The sequence below is a fragment of the Talpa occidentalis genome, unplaced genomic scaffold (genome assembly GCF_014898055.3).
Source record: "Talpa occidentalis isolate TD23 unplaced genomic scaffold, MPIMG_talOcc4v2.1 talOcc4.13, whole genome shotgun sequence".
NCBI classification, from domain to species: Eukaryota; Metazoa; Chordata; class Mammalia; order Eulipotyphla; family Talpidae; genus Talpa; species Talpa occidentalis.
In genome coordinates, this window is record NW_023601322.1 from 43,324,258 (window position 1) to 43,351,277 (window position 27,020).

Consider the following 27,020-nt stretch of genomic DNA (forward strand, 5'->3'; position numbering starts at 1 on the left):
ATGAAATGGACCAATGGCTTCATTGAGTGAAGTGGGGAACAGAGCAAAGATTTCTTGTACAGAAAACCACTCACAGCTGACAGGACCTGATAGCGCACAGATACTGCAGTTAATCTAGTGGGCTGTAAATAACTCACTCTAGTGTTCGTGAGATACAGCAGGTTAACTCAGGTACATAGCTTTCTCCAACACCCAGAAAATAGAACCCTTTAGTGGAGAATTTTCCATAACTTCTGTGGAGTTGCTTTATCTCCAAAAGAAATTGGTAGATTAGGGTAACTCAAGAATAGCAGAAAATAGGCAAGCAAGGAAAAAGACTACTCTAGCAGTGTGAACTGTGAAGAGAACAACCATCATGAAATCACTAATTTTAATATTGATAGGAAAAAATTTCATCCAGAACGTTAAGAAGCAGAGGCTGTGAGGTTATCTTTCAAAAATGAGCGTAGCGGCTATGAAGAGGCTGATGCTGTGCTTCAGAAGCTGCTGGAAAGAGGCGGGGGCTGTCGTTTCTCCTGTCCCCCTGATGCCCCGAAAGTTGACTTGGAAACTTAATTGGATACACAAGCAAAAATCCGGCTAAGAAAAAGGATCCGTGCTCGTTTCTCCCCAAAGTCCAAATGAGGGAAATGGTGGCGTCTTGACAGAGGAGGAAATCCAAGTGGAGGCCCTGCCAGGACTGATAAAGATGTCCCTCACTCACCCTGGGGAGCCGGCACCCGGGCGCGACGCGAGGGCTGCCAGACCCGCGCCTGCCGCCGCTTCCCGAGGGGCCGGGGCGCGCCTGCTGGAAGGTGGGCGGCAGAGTTGCTCGGCTTCTGGGAAGAGACCAAAGGAATGAGTAATTGGAAATTCTGTGATGTGGACCCTTCTCTTAAACCCTTTAGCCCTCTCACCCCACCCCCTGCGGAGAGGCAGGGGGCCTGGAGACAGGGAGACGTGTGGGGGAAGCATCGCGTTTCCGAGAGGGAAGTCAAATAAAGAGGGCGGCCCCGGGGGCGACCTGCGCGTCACTCGGGGACCAGCACCGGAGCGGGCGCACGGGGCGGAAAAGGCGAACTTGGAGCGCAAGGCGGGAGGGGGCGGCCGCGGAGCGCGGGTGGGGGCGCGGCAAAGCGCGCGAGCCTCCTGCCTTCTCTGGCCGCGCCCTCTCCACCGCAGCCTCTCGGCGCTGGCCGGGACCCTTTGAGCTCCGGATCCCGCAGGCGGGGCGTGCACCCCGGGCAGAGGATGTGGCAGCGGCCCCGGCCCCGGCCCCGCGCGCCCTGGCCTTGGGCGCTGGCGCTGCTGGCGCTGCTGGCGCTGCTGGCCCTGGGTGGCGCGGGGCTGTGTCACGCCGCCCCGCCGCCCCGGCACCCAGCGCGCCCCAGCGCCCGGAGCAAGTAAGTACGCCGCTCCCCTCTTCGCCCCAGGCTTTCCCCAAGACCCCCGGGCCCTCGCCTACCCATCCCCGACCCGCCGCGGAGCCACGCGGAGGCGAAGAGCCGCAGCTGGGACCTTCCTGCGCGCCTCCCCGGGCTCGCTGTGCGCTCCCCAGCCGGCGCGGGGCGCCCAGGGACCTCCTGCGCCTCTAGCAGTGATACCCCCGGCTGTGGCGCGCGGGGAGTGTCCCGAAGAGCAGGGCGAGCAGGAGCTATTCCTAGAAATTTCTGGGGACCCTGGGCGCTTTTCTTTTCCCGGTCTTTGGTGAGGTAAAGGTGCTCGCCTTCCGGAGGCGCCCCCGCGTCCTTCCCGACCTGCTCTGCCGAACCTCCACCTCCACTGGCACCAGGGCTCCTGGACCCCACCTGGTCGGGGCTGTATGGACTCGTCCCCAACCCCCCGCCTCACTGTTCTTTGGGGTAACACCGTGCCCCTCTCCCACCCTCTCCTTCATCCCAGGAACTGGTGCGCCTACATCGTGCACAAGAATGTGAGCTGCTCCGTCCAGGAGGGAAGTGAGAGTTTTATTCAGGCTCAGTACAACTGTCCCTGGAGCCAGATGCCCTGTCCGCTGGTGTAAGTCATCGGGCCGAGGAGCGGGCGGGGCGCGCCCGACGCGGCAGTGGGGTGGGGGTGGGGTCGGAGCGCTGGGCTCCAGCGGGTGGTAAATCTTTTCCAGAGCGGTTGGAAGCTGAGCAGCTGAAAAGTTCGAGAGCTGAGCGAGGCCCCAGCTCGCTGGGGTATTTAGGAAGCGTGTGTTGCTCTGAGTGATCACTGAGGATGGGCACGCCTTGCGAGTTTTTGATCACCAGGGCAGAGGAGGGAATGAACAAAGCCCCCACCCCCGCTTCTCTCTCTCTTTTCAAATTCAGTACTAACATAAGGCAGCTGGACCTAATTAGATCCACATTGTGTATTCTGGGGCACACAGAAGATCCCAAAATGTATACTGCTAGGAACATTCAAATGTGGGATTAGCTGAGGGGTTTGCTCTAGCTAGTGTCCTAACACAGGCAGGTTTTGTCCAAATGTCCCCAACAAACCGACCTCTCCAGTGTTATAGGTTATCCAAGTACAGGGCACTTCAGTTTTAACCTACTAAAAGTATGTGGTTGTTCTTTTAGGGTTGGATTTGGGTATTTGACTAAGAGATTGTCAGGAGAGAAAGATCCTTCAAGACAAAGGGAAGAATTAATCATCTTTTTGCTTATAAAGATTTCACCATCTTAAAAAAAAAAAAGAGGAAGCAATGTAGTAAAGCACAAATTCCATTAAATACATCACATTCATTCAGCTGTCATTCAGCAAGTATTTGTGTTTCTGTGTAAGTCAGATATCAGAGGATGACTCCATGTGACCAAATGTGATGGTTGAAATTGTTTTCCCCTAAGAATAAGTTGTTTGTCTTACAGCACAGTTGTTATTACAGTAAAGAATAGCCAGTAGGCGGATCTGTCTTTGGCAAAGCAAAGGGACAGACTGAAACTTGTATGTACCCCAGGAAACCTTTTTCCAGAAGGCAGCAGATGAGCCTGGGGTGGGAAGTGGATCCTGAAGCACTCCACATGTTGCTCCTGTACAGGAAATAGCAGACAGAGAAGGGTAATTCAACAACAACCACAGCTTAGCAGAGCCCCCATTTTCAAAAACATGGAGAAAAAGAAAGCCAATTGTTGGCTGTCACATTGATTGGGTCAATTGTCAGAGGCATACAGGACTTTCAACTTCACCTGTACTTGTAGTCTATGTTGTAGACCTCACAGTCTACGGCCATCAGCCAGTGAAATGAGACTCGGGTAAGATTTTTGCATTGTCAAAATAGGGACATGAGCTAAATATTGAACACAATTGGCTGGATATCTTTAAAATTAAAATTATTAGTCAGGACTGTTCCTTGCACACAAGAATTGGGTTTCGTGGTTTGGTGTAACCTTAGTCCATAATCTGCGATAACTCATCGATAGATTAATTTTTCATTTGGGTTTGAAATAATGTTTTTAAAAGATGGGGTTCTTTCCTGAAATTATTTTAGTGCTTGGAAAATCAAATGATGATTTAATTGTTATGTTTGACCAAAACACAGCAAAACAGATTGCCCATCATCAATGGGGAAAGAATTACCTCCAGATCAGCAGGTTAATGAAAGACATCTGGAGTATATTTTTGCCACCCACTGGGAAGTTCAACAAAAATTGCCATAAGAAATGACAGATGTTTCTGTTGTTTTATTAAATGAAACCAAAATAAGTAACCCGGCTATTTTTCTTTAATAATAGCTAGTGAATTATTCTTCAATAATTTCTTCAATAATAGCCAGTAAATAATTCAAGTGTGTTTTTACTTTTTAAGTTCTGCATGTGTGATACTTTAAAAAGTCTTAACTGATGAAATTGAAGATCTTGATTAAGCAGCTTATTCAATCTTTTTTTTTAAAGATTTATTTATTTATGCATACAAGAGCTGGGGTACAGGCCAGAGATGCGGGGTGGGGGGGTGAGAGGACCCACCAGAGAGAGTGGGGGAAAGAACAGGCAGACTGACTGAAATACACTGCTGAAGGGAGCAGCGGGTGAGACAGGAGAGGTCTGCTGTGCCATGTGGGTTTCTCCCTGGCCAGCCGGGGATCGAACTCCTGCTGCAGAGGCTGCGTGCGGACAGCTTCATAGTGCTGTGCTTATTAACCCCTTGTGCCACCAGGGAGTCCCAGCTTATTCAATCTTGACCTCTTTGTTTCTTTGGCGATAGAAAAGGAATGGTTTCTCTTATTTTTCAGCTACTAAATGCTTCCTAAATTCTGAGGATTAGTGGCAGAATGAAACCAAAGGGAGAAGAATTCTTTTTTTTTAACCTTATGATTTTTTTAAAAAATTTTATTTATTTTTATTTTTTATATATTTCTCACATTTTTCATTTTTGCACAATGTATGCATTTTCATCTTGGTTATATTCCCCATACAATTGCACCCCTCCTTTATTTTGACCCTAATCCTTCTTCTCCCCCCCCCAGTGTGTCTCTGGTTTATAGTTGCTTGTTGATTTTGATTTTTTCTTTATTATAGTTATTCTTTTTCCTGGTCTCTTATTTAAGTTTTCTAGATTCCTGCTATGAGTGAGACCATCAAGTATTTTTCTTTTTCTTTCTGGCTTATTTTGCTGAGCATGATCCCTTCCAGCTCCATCCATGTTGCTGCAAATTGCATGAGTTTATCTTTTTTGATTGCTGAGTAATATTCCATTGTGTATATGTACCACATCTTCTTGATTCACTCATCTATTTTTGGGCATTTGGGTTGTTTCCAAAGCTTAGCTATTGTAAATAGTGCTGCTATAAACATAGGGGTGCAGGTGCCCTTTGGAATTAATGTTTCTGTGTGTCATTTGGGTAAATACCTAGGAGTGAAATTGCTGGATCATATGGAAGCTCTATCTTTAGTAGGTTGAAGAATCTCCGTACAGCTTTCCATAGGGGTTGGACCAGTTTGCACTCCCACCAGCAGTGCAGGAAAGTTCCTTTTTCTCCAAAAATTCGCCAACAATTGTTGTTGCTAGTTTTTTTAATATGTGCCATTCTCACTGGTATAAGATGGTATCTCATGGTAGTTTTGATTTGCATTTCCCTGATTACAAGTGAAGTTGAACATTTTTTTTTTAATAGAGGCATGTTTTATTTATTTGTTTGTTTGTTTGTTTATACAAGCACTGGGTACAGTCAGAAGCGCGGGAGGATGAGAGAATTCACCAGAGCCAGAGCAGGGAGCAGAGCAGGCAGAAGGACCAAAGTACACTGCTGAGGGGAGCAGCGGGCGGCAGGAGAGGTCTGCGCGCCATGTGGTACCCTCCTCCGGTGGCTGGGATGCAGCCGGGGATCAAATCGGTGCAGCAGAGGCCGCGGGCAGTTTCACAACCCAGTGCTCAACCGCTGCGCCACGGGGGAAGCCCTGAAGTTGAACATTTTTTCATATGCCTGTTGGCCATTTGCATTTCCTCTTTGGAGAAGTTTCTTTTTAGCTCTTCTGCCCATTTTTTGACTGGATTATTTTCTTTGTTTTTGTTGAGTCTCTTCAGCTCTTTGTAGATTTTTGTGATCAGTCCTTTATCGTTAGTGTTGTGTGCAAAAATTTTCTCCCATTCGGTGGGGTTGAGAAGAATTCTTTTTTAAAAATTCTTTTTAAAGACTTATTTATGCATACAAGAACTGGGGTGTAGGCCAGAGGTGCAAGAGGTGAGAGAATTCACCAGAGACAGAGTGGGGAGTAGAACAGGCAGACTGACTGAAATACACTGCTGAGGGGAGCAGCAGGCGAGACAGGAGAGGTCTGCTCTACCATGTGAGTCAGCTCCCTGGCGGGGAATTGAACTCATGCCTCGGTGACTGGCAGTAGCTTGATAGCACTGAGACTTTAATCCCTATGCCACCAGGGACACCCTCCTTTTATTTTTAAACATTACTTTTATACTTAGATGGCTGGGTGACATGGATTTCTCAGTTGTTTTGATGAGTCCAGATGTCCAAACAGCTCCCCTCGGTGCACAGGTATTGTCAGATGAGGTCCTCATTAGTTGAGCCTTAGAAACTTAGACCTGTGGAAGTGAGGGTATTTTTGAAACTCATCCAAACCCCCTCCAGATGGCGATAGTAGAAGTTTGAGACTGGAGGTTGGCCAAAATGCTACAGCCAGAAATGCAGTTTAGCAGCTGGTGAGTGTTGAGTGAATGAGTGGCAGGTGTGAGCCTGCTTGACCCTGATGTGGCTGGAGTAGAGCTGAGCTTTTAGGGTCATGAAGAGAAGCAAGGGAGAGAGCATAGCCAAGGCTCTAGAGAAGCAGTCTCCCTCTTAGAGACAAGGAGGAGAAGCCTGGGAGTCTGAGAGGTCCAGAAAACTAACAGGAAAAACTTGCTTTTTGCAGCACACAATTTCAGGTCAGTGGGGTACAGGCACTGTAATCTGTGAGATTATGGGAGTCCCTTGTGAGGAAATCCCGTCACCCAGGAATCTTATGTGTTCCAAAAGCTTTGGTGGGGAAGGGAGTTGGTAGTAACCAAGTAGGTGAAGAATTATAAAGTGAAGATTCTGCATATTTTAAGAGAGAAGTGAAGAAACCAAAGGGCAACACTGAACATACTCTGAGCCTGGGGGAGAGTCAGCTAGGAGTGGGGGCTCAGGAGGCCATACAGAGAGAGAGCAAATTTGTGCCTCACTGTGACATGGGACCAAGCGTCATGGGCTGTAGAGGCAAAGAACATGTGCATTTTTTAGAAGGATTCGATGATGTTCTCTTTGCATACCTGAAGAGTTGTAGATTCCAGACCACAAATTTGGATATCTTCATGTGAAGGCAGAAAGGGTTTTTATGTGATGCGTGGCATTTTGAGAAATTACTTTTTTGAAAACAAAGAACCTTTTGTATGTCAGGCATGGTGTTAGGGCCCTTCATTCCATATGTTAGTTTATTTCTTGCAAAGCCCTCAAGATGAACACCAGCATCCCCATTTTACCAATGAGAAAAAAAGATGTTCCCTCCTTGGCTGTGGATACATAATGGAAAATGATAACAGGTCCGGGGCTGCTGGCCTTTGTGGACTGGCCTCTGTCCCCAGAGCAATAGAGAATGTGTCTGTTTTAGTTTGTGCCTTCAGTGAATTGCACAGTACTCAGCTATTCAAAACACAACCTCTTTCAAGGAAGGAGATTCCCATAGAAAAGTAGGAGTTGTGTGTGTGTGTGTGTGTGTGTACATGTGCCCTTTGTTCTCTAGCAAATATTGGTCATTGCGTCAATGCAATGGACTAGATAATTTTTCTTTTTTTTAAGATTTATTTATGCATACAAGAGCTGGGGTACAGACCAGAGGTGTGGGGGGTGAGAGGATTCACCAGAGACAGAGTGGGGAGCAGAACAGGCAGACTGACTGAAATACACTGCTGAGGGGAGCAGCGGGCGAGACAGGAGAGGTCTGCTGTGTCATGTGCGTAGCTCTCTGGCCGGCCAGAGATCGAACTTGTGCTGCAGAGGCTGCAGATAGTTTCATAGGTTGTGTCTTAACCCCTTGTGCCACCAGGGAGGCCCTAGATAATTTTTCACACTGTCCAACCTGCTTGTAGGGAAAATGAAGTGGCTCAGAATGTTTTTTGGCTCCCCACCGCCAGCCTCTACAGCCACTACCTGCGGCCTTGCTTGCCTCCCAGGTTTCATTTCTCATACATGGTTATGTGTTGCTGGGGGTGGGGGGTGCTTGGGAGCATGAGCATTGCACGCACACCTGTAATTGTGAACACCTGGGCAGAGAAGCCATCGGGTACGGGCATGCGCATATGTAAATATGGACACCTGGGCCCAGGAGCAAAGGGCAAGAGGGGAGACACATGGTGTGGGGAGCAGTTGCTGCCTCCCTGCCTGCTGCTCTGAGGTGAGTCTGGTCCCCTGATTGAGCATTAAAGGCCTATCAAATATACCGAAGGCTCCAATATTCTCTTTCTCTCTGCCTGATTCAACATTGAACCTGGCTGGCCTGGGATGGTTTCGCATATGTTTTGTTTCATATTTTAATACAAACTGGTAGATTTGATTTGATTTTAGTAGTTTGGTCGGTTATTTAAAGATGATATCAGTAAGGCCAGAGCTGTGGGGTGTAACTGTATGGGCCAGCAAGCTTGGCTCGAGCCCTCTCTGCTCTGCTGGGTGCGCCGCCACTAGAAAACAGCACTATCCTTCTTCTCCTTCTTGGACTGGGCATTGTTTTCTTTCATGCATCATTCATACTTTGTGCAGTAATTCCAGAAAGTCACAACTTCCCACTCAATTTGTGTCGATCCAGCTGACTGCTGTTAGTATTCGAGGCAATCGGAGGCGTCCTGGCCTGGGAAGGATAACCAAGGATCCCAGGTGCAAGGCAGGGTCACTCCCCTGCATTAGTTTTACCTCCCAACTTAAGGTTGTGGCTCAGTGGGTCTGGAGTTCCTGCTCTCCGATATCACAAACTGACTTGGGCTTATCAGCATCTATCCCTACCCCACCCCACCCCCTTCTTGTGGGTGTTGTATCTCAGTGGAATTTTTCCTGTTAGCTCTTTAAAAAAAAAAAAATGCATCTGTGGGGAGTGGGTAGGGTGGGGCTGGGTGGGGCAACTAGAGGAGTCTGCACTTTGTGATAATACAAAGCTTTTCCCAGTTTGCAGCAGGTGTCATTCTGAGAGTTGAGTTCCAGAACTCCTTAATCCTCAGAGTCCAAGGGGAGCAGATGGTCATACAATTGGAAGGAAATGTCTATTAGAGCAATCGCAGCCAAGAAAAGCAGCTTTAAAAAAGATTTAAGCTGATGGGAAAACGAAGGCTTGTATATCTCCTAAGGCCAATTCTATGTTTCCCCATCTCCAAGCACAGAACTCTGTTCAGTCAAAATGTGCCTTTTGTGTGGATAGTTTGGGAGGGAATTTTTTTCCTTTAGTTTTTAACAATCATCTTATGATTCATTGGATGTTAAGAGCCTTGTTCCTTGGTCCAGATCCGGGCATGGTGGTAACATTTTCCTCTTTGGGTTTGCATTCTCATCAGCTTTTGGAGCCATCTTGCCTCCTGCATCCCCAGATTCCAGACCTTCCTTTCAAGTTTCTCTTTTCTTTTGCCCTTTCCGCCTTCCTAGGTTTCCAACAGAAAAGATGTTTGCAGAGCCCTTGGAGTTACCAGAGCACTTCCACATTCAGTTTACGTTATGCCCTTCACAAGCTTACCCTAAAGATTTGGTAGAGCAGAGACTGGGGTCTTGGAAAATAGCCTTATGCTGTGGGCTCCATTTTCTATCTTATCTTGAAATATAAGATGTTGAATGAGTTTCAACATGAAACAGTTTGTTGTTTATTAAACCCAGTTTTGTCCTCATTCATCAGACTTCTCTGCTGATCTGTTTTACTTACAATGCACTCAGTAAATCAAGAAATTCAAGGTAGCCAGAAACTCTGGAGTGTGCAGGGGCAGACATCCTCTGAGGAAGTCCCTGGAGGCAGGCTGTTGTGGCCAGTGTGTTCTGGAGGAGGAGATTAAAAAAAAAAGTGCCTTCTGGGCCTCCCTGGTGGCGCAGCAGTTGAGCACTGGGTTACGAAGCTGCCCGCAGCCTCTGCAGTGCCGGTTCGATCCCCGACCACCGGGTGAGGGTCCCACATGGTGCGCAGACCTCTTCTGCCGCCCACTGCTCCCCTCAGCAGTGTATTTCGTCTGTCTGTCTGTTCTGCTCCCCGCTCTGACTCTGGTGAATTCTCTCGCCCCCCTGTACTTCTGATTGTACCCAGTGCTTGTATAAAAAAAAAATATATTAAAAAAAAAAAATCTTTAAAAAAAAAAAACAAACTTGCCTTCTGGCCAGAGCTCTCCCACCCTTAAGCTGTGCCACTTCAGACATGGCACACAAGCCCTCTGAGGCACATTTGCCTCATTTCCACATGAGATGAGGAGACATAGCTGACAAATTTTATTTTTCTTAAATATTTATTTGTTTATGCATACAAGAACTGGGGTACAGACCAGAGGTGTGGGGGGTGAGGGGATTCACCAGAGACAGTGGGGAGCAGAACAGGCAGACTGACTGAAATACACTGAGGGGAGCAGCGGGTGAGTCAGGAGAGGTCTGCTGCGCCATGTGGGTAGCTCCCTGGCTGGGTATTGAACTTGTCCTGCAGTGGCTGCGGATAGCTTCATGGGTTGCATCTTAACCCCTTGTGCTTCCAGGAAGGCTGTAGCTGACAAATTTTAAATGCACACTGTCGCCCCCAGGTAATGCACACTTGGTAGGACTGTCCAGTGAACATTCCTCGTTCTTGTTAGGTTGGAATACTGGTGCCTTTCTGGTCTTTCTGGTTTTGTCCTTGCGATTTGAGATTGAACTTAATGCTTCCTGAAATGTGAGGAAAAAGAACAATGTGCTGAAGAATGAACTAATACAACTTAGTAGACTAAGAGAAAGAGAAAACAAAATGACTAAATCACATACAGTTTTGTAAACCAATGTCACCTCAATAAAAATAAAATAGTTTAAAAGAAGAAATAATGACTGAAATTGACTTTAAACTTGAAGCTTAGCCCTTAGAAACCGCTTTGAAAGCAGAGGCAGCAGATTTTCTCCAAGGAAGAACACTGTGATCACGGCTGAGGTAAGCTCGTGCTCTAGTAGCAGTGGGCACCACCTCTGCCGTGTTGCAGGGTCCGTGGAGACCAAGCAGTGGGGTGAGAGGGTGGTGCCAGGTTGCCATGAGAGATGGGGGGCCATCCTAACTCCCAGGTCATTTTTCATGCAGCTACAGACTCAGACTGGCTTCACTCTTGACTGTAAAAAATATCCCCTTCCTCATGTTGGTAATGTATTAAAATGTTATTGATCTTTACTGAGTGTGAATAATGTAGTAGGTACCACATATGACAGTTACAAAGTGTTTTACAAACTGTTTTTACAACATGAAACTGAGAAGCTGCCAGTGCTCAGATTACTTTCATACTGTCCCCCAAATGTTCTGATTGACTGTTGGTTACATGACTTTTTTGCTGCTCGGAATAAACCACTTCCATCCTTGATGTAGCAGTTTCTGGATGTAAAAACTAACAGTGAACCCCTCCATCAAATGATGTGAGCTTGACTTTTTGTGGGAATGATTTTTTTGGGAGGATGGACAGAGGAACATGGTCGTTTTGAAGATGACAGCAGTTCACATCAGAGCAACAATAATGACATGATTAAAATCAACTCACCAATAAGTTTTCCTCTTTCCTTCCTCTTTTAAAGTGGTAAGGGGTGGAAACAGAAAGTGGGGGAAGTTCAAATGAATCAAATGCCTGGTGTAAAATGCTGTAGAAGGCAAACTTATCTGGGTGTGTCAGAACCCAGCATTTCCTATATTTTCCAACTAAGACAATATTAGATTAAGGGACACGCCTAAACATGATTCTTTGGGCATCAGCCTTTCAAGATGATTTATTTTACTAAGCACTTAATTAAAAGAAATTTGGTTAAGAGAAAAATGGTTTCAGAAGAGAAGCCTTCTTAAACTGATAGTTTGAAGGAATTTGCTATGAGGCTTTTCAACTTTTCCCTCATTTCCCATCTTTATATTCATTTGTGACCATAGGGGGTCTGCCCCATAGTCTTAATTAGGCTTAATTAGGTTATCATTCATAGTGGTTTTTTTTTTTTTTTTTGGTCTGTATTAGTCAAGAGACTAGAGATTTCCCTTTTGCTTCAAGTTTCTTTTCCCCTTTCGTTTGCTCAGGAGGGATGCTTTTAAAAATAATGAGATAGGACATAATTTTTTCCCCTAAATCATGGTGGTGAAAATGCCATTTGTTTTTCTGCTAAGAGAGGGTTTTCCACATATCTTGAAAATGGAGCACAAAAGCTGTGGCTGTGATTACAACAGAACTTAGGGTGGGGACGAATTTCACAATCCAGCCCTTCACAGGGAGATCTTTCCACCATTAAAGCATTTCTTTCGAGAACTCATATCAGGTTTGACCCAAAGAGCTCTCACATGCTGGCAGAATGAAGGTCTTGTGCAGGGAGGCATACTCTGAATGTTTTGAGAGTTCCAGAATCTCAAATCCAGCATGCTGTCCTGACAGTATCCAGGTTTGGCTTATGTATCAGGTGGTCTACCTTCACCTTGGAGATTCTTCAGCTACTTTCTGCTGGGGCAGCGAGTTTCCACAAAGACTGTGTAAGGTCAGGGCCCCATTTGTGCATGATAAATGATGCGTCCTTTTCCTCTCCCAACATATTACATCATCTTCTGGCCACTCTCAAGATATTTGGGAGTCATTCTATTGCGTCATTGTGAAAAACAACCAGCAAGTTAAAACCCAGATTTCATCAATGGTGCAGGAAGGAAAGCAGAAATCATTATGGCTCATTTCCTATACCAAATAGCAAGGTACCCTCTCAGTATTCCTCATCAGAATCATCACTGGGAAAATAATAGCCCCAATGTGCAGTCACTCTGTTGTATTTTCAAAATTTATATATTTGACATGTCAAGTTATTTTCGCTATTTGAATGGTAGTTTTAAAGTTATTTTGATTGTCTTCCTTTTTTAAAAAATATTTTATTTTATATAATTCTTACATCATTTTTCATCTTTGCACAATGTATGCATTTTCATTTTGGTTATATTCCCCATACAGTTGCACCCCCCTTATTTTGACCCTAGTCCTTCCTTTTCCCTCCCCCCATAATGTGTCTCTGGTTTACGGTTGCTTGTTGATTTTGATTTTTACTTTGTATTGATTAGTCTTTTTCCTGGTCTCTTATTTAGGTTTTCTAGATCCTGCTATGAGTGAGGCCATCGGTATTTTTATTTTTCTTTCTGGCTTATTTTGCTGAGCATGATCCCTTCTAGCTCCATCCATGTTGCTGCAAACTGCATGTGTTTATCTTTTTTGATTGCTGAGTAATCATTGATTCCATACCTTTAAAATTCCAGAAGAAAATATTAGGCCTGCATTGTGTGTCTAAGAGTAATATGTTTTTTAAAAAAGTTAGTTAAATCCCCATTTTAAAACTTAGGAAAAAGCATTGATGCTGGTTTTTGTTGTGACTGCATTGAGACCTAATACTGGATATTCAAGATAAAACTATCTAGCACACTGCTTCATAGTCTTGAAGCGATTTTGAAATACCCTAAAGCAGAAGTAAACAACTTTGAGACATAATTAACAAAAGCTACAATTTTAAAGTTGTATAATTTAATATTTTGTGTGTACCTACATACTGTGTTTTAATAGCTTATTACTTTTTATTATTCATTAGTGTGTGTTCATTTGTGTGTATCTACCATTTGCATATAGTTGTTTTTTACCTGGGGACTTGTGTCAAATAGTGTGGAAAATCATTTATATTGATAGGAGGTTACTTACCTGATTTTTCTGAAGAACAATTGAGATTGTAAATATATAACAGGTGTAGAACACTAGCTAACATATCAGGGAAACCCATTTCACCTTTATAACTTCGGAAAATATCGAATTAAGGCTCTACAATTGGTATAAGCCATTTCAAATTGGCAGAGAGCAATAGGATTAAAGAAGACACATTTGAAGACTGTTGGTTTGATTAAACAATTATTTTTGCACAGATTTGTATCTTGTCCTAGACTAGCCTCCATGGGGATATAGAAAGGCACCAATCCCTCCCTTATCCTCCAGAAGTTCACAGGATGTAGGTAAAATGAGACATAAACAGAAATGATTGCAAAAGGTAGAAATGGGAACTACAGTAAGAGAAGAATAAGGAGCTAAATGTATACAGAGTGGAAAAATTTATCTCCAGTCAGGAGGAATCTGAGCACTTAGCAGGACTTTGAAGGAAGGTTCTAGTTAAATTTATACAGGTGTGAGAGAACTTCAGCACATGTCAGGAAAGAACATAAGAAAGGACCTAGAGGTGGAAAGGAAAGTGACATCCATAGGTGGGAGTACTGCAAGGTGTGAGCAAGGCTGTTCCTTCTGAGGGCTGAGAGGAGGGCTCTGTTTCAGCCTCTGGCCTTGCCTTGTAGCTAGTTGTCTTCTCTCTGTGTCTCTTCACAACATCTTCCCTCTGTGTACCTCTGTCCAAATTCTTTGAGGACATGAGTCATATTGGACTAGGGCTCACCCCCCCTTCACTTTCATTACCCCTGTAAAGACCCTGTCTCCAGATAAGGCACATTCTAAGATACTGGGGTTAGAGCTTCAACATAACTTTTTTGGGCAACACAATTCAACCTATAACAACCTATAACAGGGAGTCGTGGAAGCTTTTTGGTCAGGGATGCCATTGGAGCCATGCTTCTAAATGTTAGCATGTGCAAAGAGATTTGGGAGGGAGAGAACACTGTGAGGGTGAGGGTGGTGCTCCATCCCAGTGCGGGCCCGACTGGAGGCAGGTGTGATGGAGAAGCCAGTCTGACCCCTTCTCTATGCTCAGCGCATGGTGGCACCTTGCAGTGTGAGGAGCTATAAAGAACTGTTTCACTGAGCAAACCTCGTGCTCAGTTGTTAAGGTGTGGACAAAAAGGCTGTGTGTTTTGAAGGAGGTGAATTAGCTCATGAACTGTCATTTGGAGGTTGTGGCAGGATTGTATTAATCCACAGGACAATCAGCACCTCATTATTCATCAATTTTGATCAGATATCAACTCTAATATTTTACATTAGCAACCAAATCTTTTATTATAGGAAGAACCCATATTTTTCAGACTTATTTTTATGATAAGTAAACATATAGTTTATAAATTGCAATTATGTGAAGCTTTATGGCTTCATGGTGCTTTCACAGCTATTGTCTAATTTTGTTCTTCCAGTATCTGAGTAATAGAAGAGGGGAAAATATTAAGAATTCCTGTTCAAATTTGAGATAACTGAGAATTGGAGATTTTTTTGGATATTATCTGATATAACTGGTGTTTGGCCAAGTTGTGACTTGAAAACTGTTGGAAGGAAACTACTGGAAGGATAATAGAATTAGATGTTGTTCTCCAGACTTATCCTCCAGCTACAGATCTGTATTAGAGACTTATGGCTCGAGGAGAGTCATGGTATGGGGATAGATGCCGCCTGGGATGTTCATTCAGCACCCAAGGGATGCTTGCTGACTGAGTGAATGAAAGAGAGCCTGTGGGTTGTTTATTGCTTTATTAAGACTTTTTTAGAGTAGTTTTAGGTTCACAGCAAAAGTGGGGATCTCCTTGATCCCCCTTGTCCCACCACACTTCTCCACTATCCACATCCATTCTGGAGTGGTCCGTTTGCCATAACTGATGAACCTGCATTGACACGTCATCACCCAAAGTCCATAGTTTACATCAAGGTATATTCTTGGAAGAGTGTTTATTTTTTTTAAAGATATTTCTGCATACAAGAACTGGGGTACAGTCCAGAGATGTGGGGGGTGAGAGGATTCACCAGGGACAGAGTGGGGAGCAGAACAGGCAGACTGACTGAAATACACTGCTGAGGGAGCAGCGGACGAGACAGGAGAAGTCTGCTGCGCCATGTGGGTCACCTTCCTGGCGGGGGATTGAACTCGTGCTGTAGAAGCTGTGGAGAGCTTCATAGTGCAGTGCTTAACCCCTTGTGCCACTAGGGAGGCCCCACAAGTATTTATCTTTGTCTTGTTCTCTTCAGTTGTTCAGAATCATGCTGAGTTTGGTTTTCAGTTTTCAGTCCCAAAGTCTGTCAGTTTGAACAATTGCCCACAGCTTGTGTTTTTATTTTTTTATTTTTTATTTTTTTTTATAGAGGCATGTTTTCTTTCTTTCTTTCTTTCCTTCCTGCCTGCCTGCCTGCCTGCCTGCCTGCCTGCCTGCACTGGGTACAGTCAGAAGCGCGGGAGGGTGACAGAATTCACCAGAGCCAGAGCAGGGAGCAGAGCAGGCAGAAGGACCGAAGTACACTGCTGAGGGGAGCAGCGGGCGGCAGGAGAGGTCTGCGCGCCATGTGGGACCCTCCTCCGGTGGCCGGGGAACAGCCGGGGATCGAACCGGCGCCGCAGAGGCTGCGGGCAGCTTCGCAACCCAGCGCTCAACCGCTGCACCACCGGGGAGGCCCCACCACGGCTTGTGTTTTTAAAATGGAGATTGTGACATACATTCATTGTCTGAAAATAATTTGTTTATGTTGTATGGAAATGTGCTTGTAGCTAAAATGAGAATTTGTTATATGGTGGAATCTAGTTAAATCAACCAAAGTAATGATATAAATTATAATTTGGATTCCTGAACTGATAATATTAAGTAACCTTTAAGTTTTTTCCCAAGATGTAAGTGTACGTTGACCCTTTCTAATATGTGCGGCAGCTTTCATTTTGTGAGGGTTCATGCCGTAAAAGCATAGAGAATGGATTGATGGCATTGGGAGAATACAATAAGGAAGAGCATTTTGAAAACGTTAAATACTAAAAATATCATAATTATTTTAAAATTAATTTTCTGACTTCTTTGAAAACACCATGGCTCTTTGTATATTTTATTTGCAAAAAATTGAGGCCAATGTTAGGAAAGTGTTTGGGTAGCGGGCTGGCACAGCTCCTGCTTATTCGGAAGATGAGAACCACTACTTATACCACAGGCTTCATTATTTAAATAAAACCACAAAGTAATGCAATATATGTAATTTTTAAAATTCAAGCATGATTTTAAAGAAATGGAAAGCAAATCATATATTTTAAACTTGCTAGCAGGTATTGGTGGGTCCCTCTTCACCTGAAAGTCTTTATATTTGTCTCACTCCCCTCTCAATTTTTGAGAACTGCAGACAGCCAGAGGCTTCCCTCTGCACTGGGACAGTTCCCCAGGGGTAGTGTCCCATGGCCTGTGTGCACCTGGGTTTTGTGGTGGCTCTTTCAGGACCACATGGATTGACCAGAGGGTGGAACACTGTACCTTCAAGTTTCCTGAGAAAAATCTGGTCCCACAAGCCTGCGTCAGCAGAAGGACTTTTGAAGACTAGAGCAAGGCAAATGGTTTGGGGGATGGGGGCGTTACCAACCTTAGACATCCACTGGCCCCCAACACACCTTAGAGAAAAGACTCCTTTGCATTTCTCTCCTGTTCCATCTATCCCTCCCATGTCAGTGCAAATCAGCAAAATTCTTTTTATCTTGTTAAATCTTGTCCACACCTTTGGGCAAGTGGTAACAATATTTTTCCAGAGAAAAACATGCTCCTTCTAAGTAGCGTGCTGGTGAGTGAAATGTCTCTACCTCGTGTTAAATGTGGATTTAAAAAACATAGTAAATACTGGGCAGTGTGAGAAATATGAGACTAGTTTATAACCTTTGGGTCCTTTATCCCCATGGTGGTCATAAGTTAGAAAAGAAATATAAGTGTTCCTGTGTTTTCAATTCCCAGTTTATTTTCTTAACTGAGAATGAATTGGCCCCAAAGAAGAAAATGCTGTTTTTATATATCCAGAGAAACTTTTACTTTCTCAGGATAAGCTTAGAAACTTTTTCTAAGCTTATAAGTGACTTCCACCAAGTTATAGGTGTGGCCTACTGGAAAAGCTTGCCAGCATCCCTGGTCTTCAACCAAAGGTCTGAAATTGATTATGGAAAGGATGTCATAGCCAATTCCCTTTTACTATTAAAAGCCTAGACTGAGGACATTGGTTGAGTAGCTGCTAGTTGAAGAGCGGCTGGAAGCTGTGCAGCTGAGGAAGGAGAGAGGCTCAGAGACCGAGATGCTTGAGAAAGGCAATCGAGGTTGTGGACCAGGTCAAGGAAAACCTGGAGAAAAGGATTTAAAAGTTTTTGTGACTTTTCTAAGAGAATTTGAGGAAATATTTTCCTTTTTTAAAAAAGGGGAAATAAGATAGATATTCGGTGATTCTGAAAAGAAAGGTTTGGATTCCCAAACCACAGAAAGTCTTAGTTGTGGCGAGGATCGTGCTAGAGGCTCAGCCAGCACATGTTCTCATGGCCGTGCTGTGGGAACGCAGAGGACAAGTGCACTAGGGTGATAGGGAGGAGTGTTCCGTGATTCTGACTCCAGGAATGCGGGGACGTGATGGAAGTTTGGGAAATGGAACAATATAGAATTGATTGGGGGAAACAGCTTGCAGCAGCAATGACCTTCTCCAAAAGAATTCTTTAGGATAATTTGGGCGTTCATGAATCTGGAATTATTCAGCCCCCCCAGAAAGCCATCACACTGAGCTCAGACCCCAGGGACTCTCCCTGGCCCTCCTCCCCACTGTGAGAGCTCAGACTCGAGTGCTATAATGTATCGCCCAACAAGAGGAAGTTAAACCTGCAGAGGAACATATGCATAAGCTTATTTCACGGTGTTGGACGCACCCTGTCCTTGGGGATGATGTCATTTTCAGCCATGCAAGTTTTGTGGAAGGAAGGTATGGACTGTTCTTATAGTGAATCTAAGAACAGCAAATCACTGTCTGCTTCAGAGTTGGGAAAGAGCCTTGCAGCTGAGCTGCTGTGGTTTCCTTTAATCACCTTTCTAGAAGTGAATTTTTCTGTCCTCAGGTTTCGGGGGAGCGGAGGGATAACTGGAGCATTGTGGAAAACTTCTACATATTACACTGATCGGGGCAGAATACTGAGAAGTGAAGAGGATTTTAGGTTGAGAAGTCTTAACTGCTGCTCTGAAGAACAGCAGGAAATTAACTCAAGAAGAAACAGAAATAAGCAGTTTAAGATTGTGGTCTCTCTAGCAAATGCATCCTTTTGCATGGGAAACAGCCTCCTGTAAGCACATATTCATCTTGAACTCGTTGCTGTGTATCTGTTATTTTGAAAAAGTGTAGAAAGCTACATTGTAATCTAATTTTGATCAGTCTCATCTGACTTTTTGATTCATTAGCTGCATTTTGTATTTAAGAAATATAAGAAATGTTTTTCCAAGTAGCCTGGCTTTTAAAATTTAGATGAATTTTCCTAAAAAGTCAAGTAAAATATTTTATTTTTCTATTCCATGTTATTAATTTCTCCATGCAGCGATCTAGTTTAAAATGTGTAAAAAAGATGATTTCTAATTTTGTGCGTGATATGTTTTCACCTGGAAGGAAGGCCCCCTTCCTTTTTTGGTTCCTTTATCTCACATGGGAGACTTTTTGAGAGTGTGAAAGGACAACTTTGGAAGGGACGATGGGGATCAGTCACTCTGAATTGCAGAGATCATCTTTGTATCTGCACACTCTTCCAAGTTGTCAGCTTTTTTTTTTTTTTTAAAGATTTATTTATTTATTTATACAAGCACTGGGTACAGTCAGAAGCGCAGGAGGGTGAGAGAATTCACCAGAGCCAGAGCAGAAAACAGAACAGGCAGAAGGACTGAAGTACACTGCTGAGGGGAGCAGCGGCTGGCAGGAGAGGTCTGCGCGCCACATGGGACCCTCGCCTGGCAGCCGGGGATTGAACCTGCGCTGCAGAGGCTGCGGGCAGCTTCGCAACCCAGAGCTCAACTGCTGCGCCACCAGGAAGGCCCCATTCTTGTTTTTTTTTTTTAAAGATTTATTTATGCATGTAAGAGCTGGGGTACAGGCCAGAGGTGTGTGGCGGGGGGTGAGAGGATTCACCAGAGACAGAGTGGGGAATACTAAAGGCGGATCTACTGAAATACACTGCTGAGCGGAGCAGCGGTGAGACAGGAGAGGTCTGCTGTGCCATGTGGGTAGCTCCCTGGCCAGGGATTGAACTTGTGCTGCAGTGGCTATGGATAGCTTCATAGGCTGCATCTTAACCCCTTGCACCACCAGGGAGGCCTGACATGTCCATTCTTGTAAGGTCAGCATCCGGTGACTTGGATGATATTTGCTTGTTTTCAGCAATTCTGATGTTGTCTTTGTAAGTTTCCCTTGTTGGCTTTGTTTTGCAGTTTCTTTGCAGTAAGGCCTGTTGCCCCCAGAAAGCAAGGAAAAGGCAAGATGTTAGGTAAACATGTAAATAAAGGTTTGTTAAACTTAGAGGGGGAAGAAAGTGTCTCTCTCCAAGGCAGGGAGGGCATGTATTTCACTGCTGTATCCAGGGCACCCTGACCGCGGGAGACGGTCAGCGGCAGCTGAGTGCATAAACAAACCTTATTAAAATTGCCCTCATCTTCTACTAGTTTCCCCCATAAAATTTCTAGTCACTTTCCCACAATTTATCAGCCCTAAAGTCAAAGCCTCCTCTATTGTCTTGTTTCACTTCTCTCAATTTATTATCCTCTGTGAAAAGTATATAAGCCCAGATCTAACCGCCTCTTTGGGTTTTATTTCTTTTCTGCGAAGCCCCTCTGTAAGTGAAAATATTGAATTTTAACTCTCATAAAATTTGTTTGTCTTTCTCTTGTTAATCTGTCTTCTGTCAGTTTCATTCACAGGCCCCAGAACAAACCTCAGGAGGGAGCGGAAGTTTTCTCCTTCCCTACAGGGACAGCATGTTAAGTGAAATAAGCCCGTTACAAAGGCCACATACTGTGTGGTTCCGCTTACCTGAGTATCTAGAGCAGACAAGTTCATAGAGACACAAAGTACCTAGGATGCTGCTTGCCGGGGGCTGAGGGAAGGGGAAAGAATTAGTGTCTCCTGTGTTCAGAGTCTCTGTTCGGGAAGATGGAAAGTTACAGGGCCGGATGGTGGTGATGATTGCACAGCAATGTGATGGCTTCATGCCACTCTACTGTACTCTTAAAAATGGCTAAGATGATACACTTTATGTGTAGTTTACCTAGTTTTGTGTTTTTTCACAAAGTGAATTACCGTGTCTGGTGTGACTAGAGTAGCAGCTGAATGCTGGATGACCTCGTGTGCCGGGATGTGCATCCTGACATTCGATGGAATGGTTTCGTGCCCTTACCTGCTAATTTTCCTTGCCCCTGGGCTGGCAATCATTTCTCCAGTCCTCTGGGGCTCTTTACCAGAGAACGGGAAGCGCCTCTTCCTGGCTTCATTCTTGATCCTCTCAGTCTCATCCCATTGTGTGGGAACCACACACGCAGAAGGAAGCAGAAGTGTTGGCTCCAGGTTTCTGGGGGCACGCCAGTGACTGGAAAGAGAGGAATTTACTAAAAAGTTACTAAAAAGTTGGTTTTTTGGAGAAATCCTAGTCAAGCGAGTGTCCCTGAGAGGGCACTGAGCTTCAGATTTGTGTAGATTTTTAGTGTCCTGTGTTAAAATAAAACTACAGTTAAATACTAAGTGCCTGGGGATCCTCCAGGTTCTCACCATACTCTGGGGATCCTCCAAGCTGGCTCCTGTGGATGTGATTTCTGCCGAATAAATCCCAGTAGGGCTGTGGACAGCTGGCCTGAGGACACTCTGCCAGTGATGTCGGTTATTTTCAGAGAAGCATTCAACTGATCGCTCTGAAGGGATGTGGGAGGAGAAAGAAAATGGTGAATGTGGAATAGAGAGCAAGAGATGAACAGATTTGTGCCTGTTGCTGTTTCTTGGACAACCTCTTGAATAACTGAGCCAACTCTGTCTCAAAGAACTTTCTGTGAGGATGGAGATGTTCATGCTGTGCAGAGCTGTGGCTACCAGCCAGATGTGACCACTGACCACTTGATGTGTGGCTGGTGTGACTGAGGAGCATGTTTGATTCTATTTAACTTTGATTAATGTAAATTTATATGACTACATGTGGTTAATGGTCACCTTATGGGACAACACAGCTCAGTCACATTCTGGTGTGTGTCCTGATGGCTTTGGGGCTTGATTTGGTTCACTTCTATTGGGTTGGACTGTGGATAATTCAGAGGATTTTAATATGGACATTGGATGCCCCCCAATCTTGCCAAAGGTCAACTTACTATTATTAATTAGTTATTGTTTGATTAATAAAATTCTTTTTTAAAAAGATTTATTTATTTATGTATACAAGAGCTGGGGTGTAGGCCAGAGGTTCAAGGGTGAGAGAATTCACCAGAGACAGAGTGGGGAACAGAACAGGCAGACTGACTGAAATACACTGCTGAGGGGAGCAGCGGGCGAGTCAGGAGAGGTCTGCTGCGCCATGTGGGTTGCTTCCTGGCCTGTGGGGGATGGAACTCATGCTGCAGAGGCTGCAGATAATTTCATAGTGCTGTGCTTAACGCCTTGTGCTACCAGGGAGCCCTGATTAATAAAATTCTTGATTGGTTAACAATTATAAAACACCTGAAATAGGACAGACACTGTTAAAAAGTGGGGATGTTGTAGAGAACAAAATCAACAAGAATCTTTGCTCTGCAAGTGAATATAAGTGTGAATTGAAATGTATTCTGAGAGCAGTCTCACTGGGGATCAGTAGAAAGGAGTCTTTGGGGGGTGATATCATTTTGTCACATTCTGTTTTAATAGGGATCCTTTCAATCATAGGATCCCTGAACTCTGATTCAACTTTTCCAGTCTTGTCACCTTCATATTAGATTCTCCTGGGCAACATGGCATGTTGTCATGGTGACCAAACTTGAAAAAATGGTGAGCACATGTTTTGCCCCACCTCCCAAAAGAAACCCAAAAGCGTTTCAGAGGGAGAGGGCGGGAGAGAAGAGTGGGAGACTGGAAGAATGCTCCTAGGGGTGGAGGCAGGATTACACCGTGTGGCAGCTCATTGCTAGACCCATAGGGCCCCAAAAGGGTGCCTGAGGCAGCTGTGGTTGGGACTCCCAGGGAGAGGATGCAGTAATACCCCCAACTGAAAGACTGGGATGGGGCCAAGGCTGCAGCCTGAGTCAGCCATCCAGCTCCACCCAGCACCCCTGTGACTCTGTCCCTTTGTCCGTCCCTCAGCTGGGTGCAGCTAGATGCTGACTCAGTATTTATCAGGCGTCTCCTGTGCGTAGGTCCTGGAGCCCTGGGGACACGCGTAAGCTTCTCTTCCCCTGCCTGGTTGTCTGATCCTGGTCACCTCAGAGGCTCTAGCTAGTAAGGTGGATGGGTTTCCTGGGTCTGACACCCTGCTTCCCAGCTCTGACTGTGCTTAACAATTACTTGGGGGTGTTTCTGAAATGTAGAGCTGCTTGGGCAACCCCAGCCCCCAGACCAATTCAAAATTTTTTTTTAAAAGATTTTATTATTACATAGAACTGAGGTATAGGCCAGAGGTGCAGGTGGTGAGAGGATTCACCAGAGACAGATTGGGGAGCAGAACAGGCAGATCCACTGAAATATACTGCTGAGGGGAGCAGCGGGTGCAACAGGAGAGGTCTGCTGTGCCATGTGGGTCAGCTCCCTGGCTGGGGATTGAACTTGGGCCATTGCGGTGGCCATCAAGGTGATAGTGCTGAGACTTAACCCCTAGGCCACAAGGGAGGCCCCCAATTCGAATTTTGAGGGTAAAAGTCGGACATCTCTGTAAAGCTCCCTGACTAGGATGTTGTCTCATGGGTGACACAGATGGAGGCCTGGGGATCCCACCAGATTCTCCCGATCCTCTGGGGCACCCCCAGACTGGCTCTTGTGGAAGTGATGATCCCAGCAGGGCTGTGGGGCTGTATAATCCCATACCCCACCCCCAAATTGAGGCCACCAATGGGATCCTTGTCACTGGGTATGAAGGCCAAACATGAGCGTCCCCAGAACTGCAAGTGGCCTCCTGATCTTTTCCAGCTGTCACTGCTCACCAGGAAGGTTCCTGTTACTCTTTGGACTTGAAATCTTTGTTAGGAACACTGTCAACCTGAGTGCCATTGCTGGAAACCAGAAACCTTCCAGAGAAGATCAGGCCAAGGATGGCAGTGGAGACTGGGGGCAGGAGGGGGCGTAGAGAGGAAGGCAGGGACTCCAGGGAACTTTCCTAAATTTAGGAGCTGGCTCCAAAATAGCTGCCTTTAAAGAAAATGAGGAGCGTTGGGAAAGCGAGCACTTTCCTACGCTGGGCTCAGCAGTTGGGTTAAGGCCCCGGGTGGGGTAGGAGTTGTCTCCTCCACAGGCATCAGGGTCCATGTTTTGCTCTCCTAGTCCCAGCTCAGCCCCTTCCAAAGACTCTAATACAGGCTGTCATCTCCTGGCACACAAGCAAAACCCAAGAGCAAACACATTTCATACTCAGTTTTAAATGCTCAGAGGAGCAACGTTTTTCTGACATTACACATTTTTCCAGCATTATGCTGTTCTTGAGCATGTAAAATAATGAAGTGGATTTTTTTTCTTTTTTTTTTTTTATAGTTTGTAGGGGCACACAGGTTTCTTGTGGTTGGCAGGGGCCTGAGGGCTGGTGTGTACCTGGACCAAATTAGATGCTCATTGTTTGCTGAATGGGATGGTGGCTCCCCCCTTCATCCAGCTTGTGGGACCACTGCTTCAAAATTTAAGGCTTTTGCCAGAAAATCACAGTTTCTGCATGTGGGGGTGCCGTGGAGCATGCGTGGGGTGGAATCCGAGCCTTGGTCTTCCTATGGGTGGAACGTGGACAAATCAGTCTACTTCTGAGGCTCTGTTAGTTCCTTTGTGAAAAGAGGCAAATTTAAACCTCAGGGCCTTGTGGGAGAGGTGGGCAGGTTGCCTAGGAGGGCGATCTTGCCCCTGCCCTGTACACAAGACTCTCTTCTGTTGTGCTTGTTGGGCTTTCTCTTCAGTTTTGCTTGAAGAGTCTCGTGCCGATGCTTCACAAAACCCGCATGCCCTGATACCATTGCACAGCAGTTAAACCAGAACCTCTGAGGGGGAGATGCAGGCATTGGCAGGTCTCCAGATGGCTCTTCACAAGGCTGGAGTTGAGAGCCACAACCCTAAAAGACCAAGTGAAGCAGGACAGTGAAGGGTGTGGGGTGCTGTCGCCTCCAGCGGTGCGATCAACAGGGTTCTCTGGCATCCTGAGGGCTATACTGCTGTCCTGCAGGACTCTGTACACTTGAGGTTCTGGGAATCAAGGTTTTGACCCTCTGGGGGACACCAAGTTCTACTGCGTTTAGCGATGTGTCATTTGCTCAGGAACATAAAACTTAAAACCCCGCCTGCCCCGAGGTTGGTGCTGAGGTGGAGGGCTCAGTGGCCACAGGCCCAGGCAGCTGGCAGACCCGACTCCCCCCGAGCAGCACACAGAGAGCCTGGGGAGATGACATAAAACCTATTTCTTTCTGGGACTTGGTCCAAAAAAAAGAAGGCCAGCTGCTAGTGCTGGTGTTAGAAGTGAAAAGTGAAAAAGTTCAAGAGGTTCCCAAGCTGGAAATGGAAGTTGGGGTGGAGTACGAAGCCGGGCTGTGTCAGTGTTGTGAGTCGGGTTCCTGGGGTGAACCCTTGGATCCGGCTCTCTGGGTGTCCGGGGCTGCTGGGTCGCTGCTGTGTGCTCTGGGCTCAGCCTCGCCGCGGCCTGGAGGATGCCACGGCTCGTTTCAAGAGTCTGTGCGATGGGCAAGCACGTCAGGGAAAATGTACTATAAAAATTTTAAATGGCTTTTGGGGGCATTTTTGAATGGTTCCAATCCTGCTTCCTTTTTCTTTTTCTTTCTTTCTTTTTTTTTTTTTTTTAAAGATTTTATGCGTTCAAGAACTGGGGTACAGGCCAGTATGGGGGGATGAGAGGATTTGCCAGAGACAGAGTGGGGAGCAGAACAGGCAGATCTACTGAAATACTCTGCTGAGGAGAGCAGCAGGCGAGTCAGGAGAGGTCTGCTCTGCCATGTGGGTATCTCCCTGGCTGGGGATTGAACTCATGCTGCAGTGGCTGTGGATAGCTTCGTAATGCTGAGACTTAACCCCTTATGCCACCAGGGAGGCCCTCCTGCTTCCTCATTTCTCTTTTCAGCCTTCCTTGGGAGGGAGACTTGGTGCAGATGGGCATAAAAGATGGAGGATGGAGGCCAGTCCATGGTCCAGGGAGAGTCCCTGCCTTCCTGAGGCTGATTTCAGCTGAAGCCCAGGGGTTCAGGGCTGCACTGAGGAGACCAGTGACCCCTCTTGTCAGCCTGGAAAAAGCAATGGGGCCCTGAGTGACCTGGACCCTCTTCCTTCTACTCCACCTCAGGAGTGCTGGGGGGCTTGTAACTGCAGTCCGGAATGAGATGCCTCCCTTTTCTTTGGCAGGTATCGTGTGAACTTCAGACCCAGATACGTCACCAGGTACAAGACAGTGACGCAGCTGGAATGGAGGTGCTGTCCTGGCTTCAGAGGGGGAGACTGCCAAGAAGGTCCCAGAGACCCCAGGAAAATGCCCCAACCCACGCCCTCCCGGCCTCGAAACACAATGAAGAAAGGCACAGGTACGCGCTGGTGTCTGTCCCGACGCCTCTTACACTTCGAGTGCTGCTTCACACCACAGGGCCCGTTACTTCCCACTTTCCAGGGACTTCAAGTAACACGTGTACCTGCCACAGACACCTGCGGCCGAATAATTTACTTGCCAAAGCAATAGTGATGGGAAGATGAGCTTTTATTGCAAGTAAATTGCTCTGTAGAGCCAACTTGTGCAAGTCAAGGACCTACAATCAGTGCAGGAGATGCCAAAGGTTTCAGACTTGGGTAAACTGAGGTACAGATGAGAAGAGTCAAATGTAGCACTTTATGTGTTTTACTTTACATCTACAAATTCCCATAAATCTTTCATTTGAAGGAGCAAAAATTAGTTTAAAAAATAGGTAAGTAGATGGGCCTCCCCGGTGGCGCAGCGGTTGAGCGCTGGGTTGCGAAGCTGCCCGCAGCCTCTGCAGCGCCGATTCGATCCCCGGCTGCTCCCCGGCCACCAGAGGAGGGTCCCACATGGCGCGCAGACCTCTCCTGCCGCCCGCGGCTCCCCTCAGCAGTGTACTTCGGTCCTTCTGCCTGCTCTGCTCCCCGCTCTGGCTCTGGTGAATTCTCTCACCCTCCCGCGCTTCTGACTGTACCCAGTGCTTGTATAAATAAATAAATAAATCTTAAAAAAAAAAAAAGGAAAATTATAAAAAATAAATAAATAAAATAAAAAATAGGTAAGTAGAATCATTCTCATGCTGTTTGGAGTGAAATATCTGCAAAGCTAACCCCAACTTAGAAGTATCCACCGAGTTTTTTTTTTTTTTAAAGATTTATCTATTTATGCATACAAGGGCTGGGGTACAGCCAGAGGTGCTGGGGGGTGGTGGTGAGAGGATTCACCAGAGACAGAGTGGGCAACAGAACAGGCAGACTGACGAAATTCACTGCAGAGGGGAGCAGCGGGCGAGTCAGGAGAGGTCTGTGCCATGTGGATA

At 45.8% G+C, this 27,020-nt stretch overlaps 1 protein-coding gene across 2 annotated transcripts in view; it reads left to right on the forward strand.

Annotated features, from left to right (window-relative positions):
* The first annotated feature begins 1,230 nt into the window (after positions 1–1,230).
* EMILIN2 (elastin microfibril interfacer 2) overlaps positions 1,231–27,020 on the forward strand; it is a 50,158-nt gene continuing 24,368 nt past the window's right edge. For both annotated transcript variants that reach the window (XM_037508777.2, XM_037508776.2), the window contains exons 1-3: positions 1,231–1,382; positions 1,882–1,998; positions 25,879–26,054. In XM_037508777.2, the coding sequence (XP_037364674.1) occupies positions 1,231–1,382; positions 1,882–1,998; positions 25,879–26,054 (445 nt within the window). The remainder of the gene's footprint in view (positions 1,383–1,881; positions 1,999–25,878; positions 26,055–27,020) is intronic.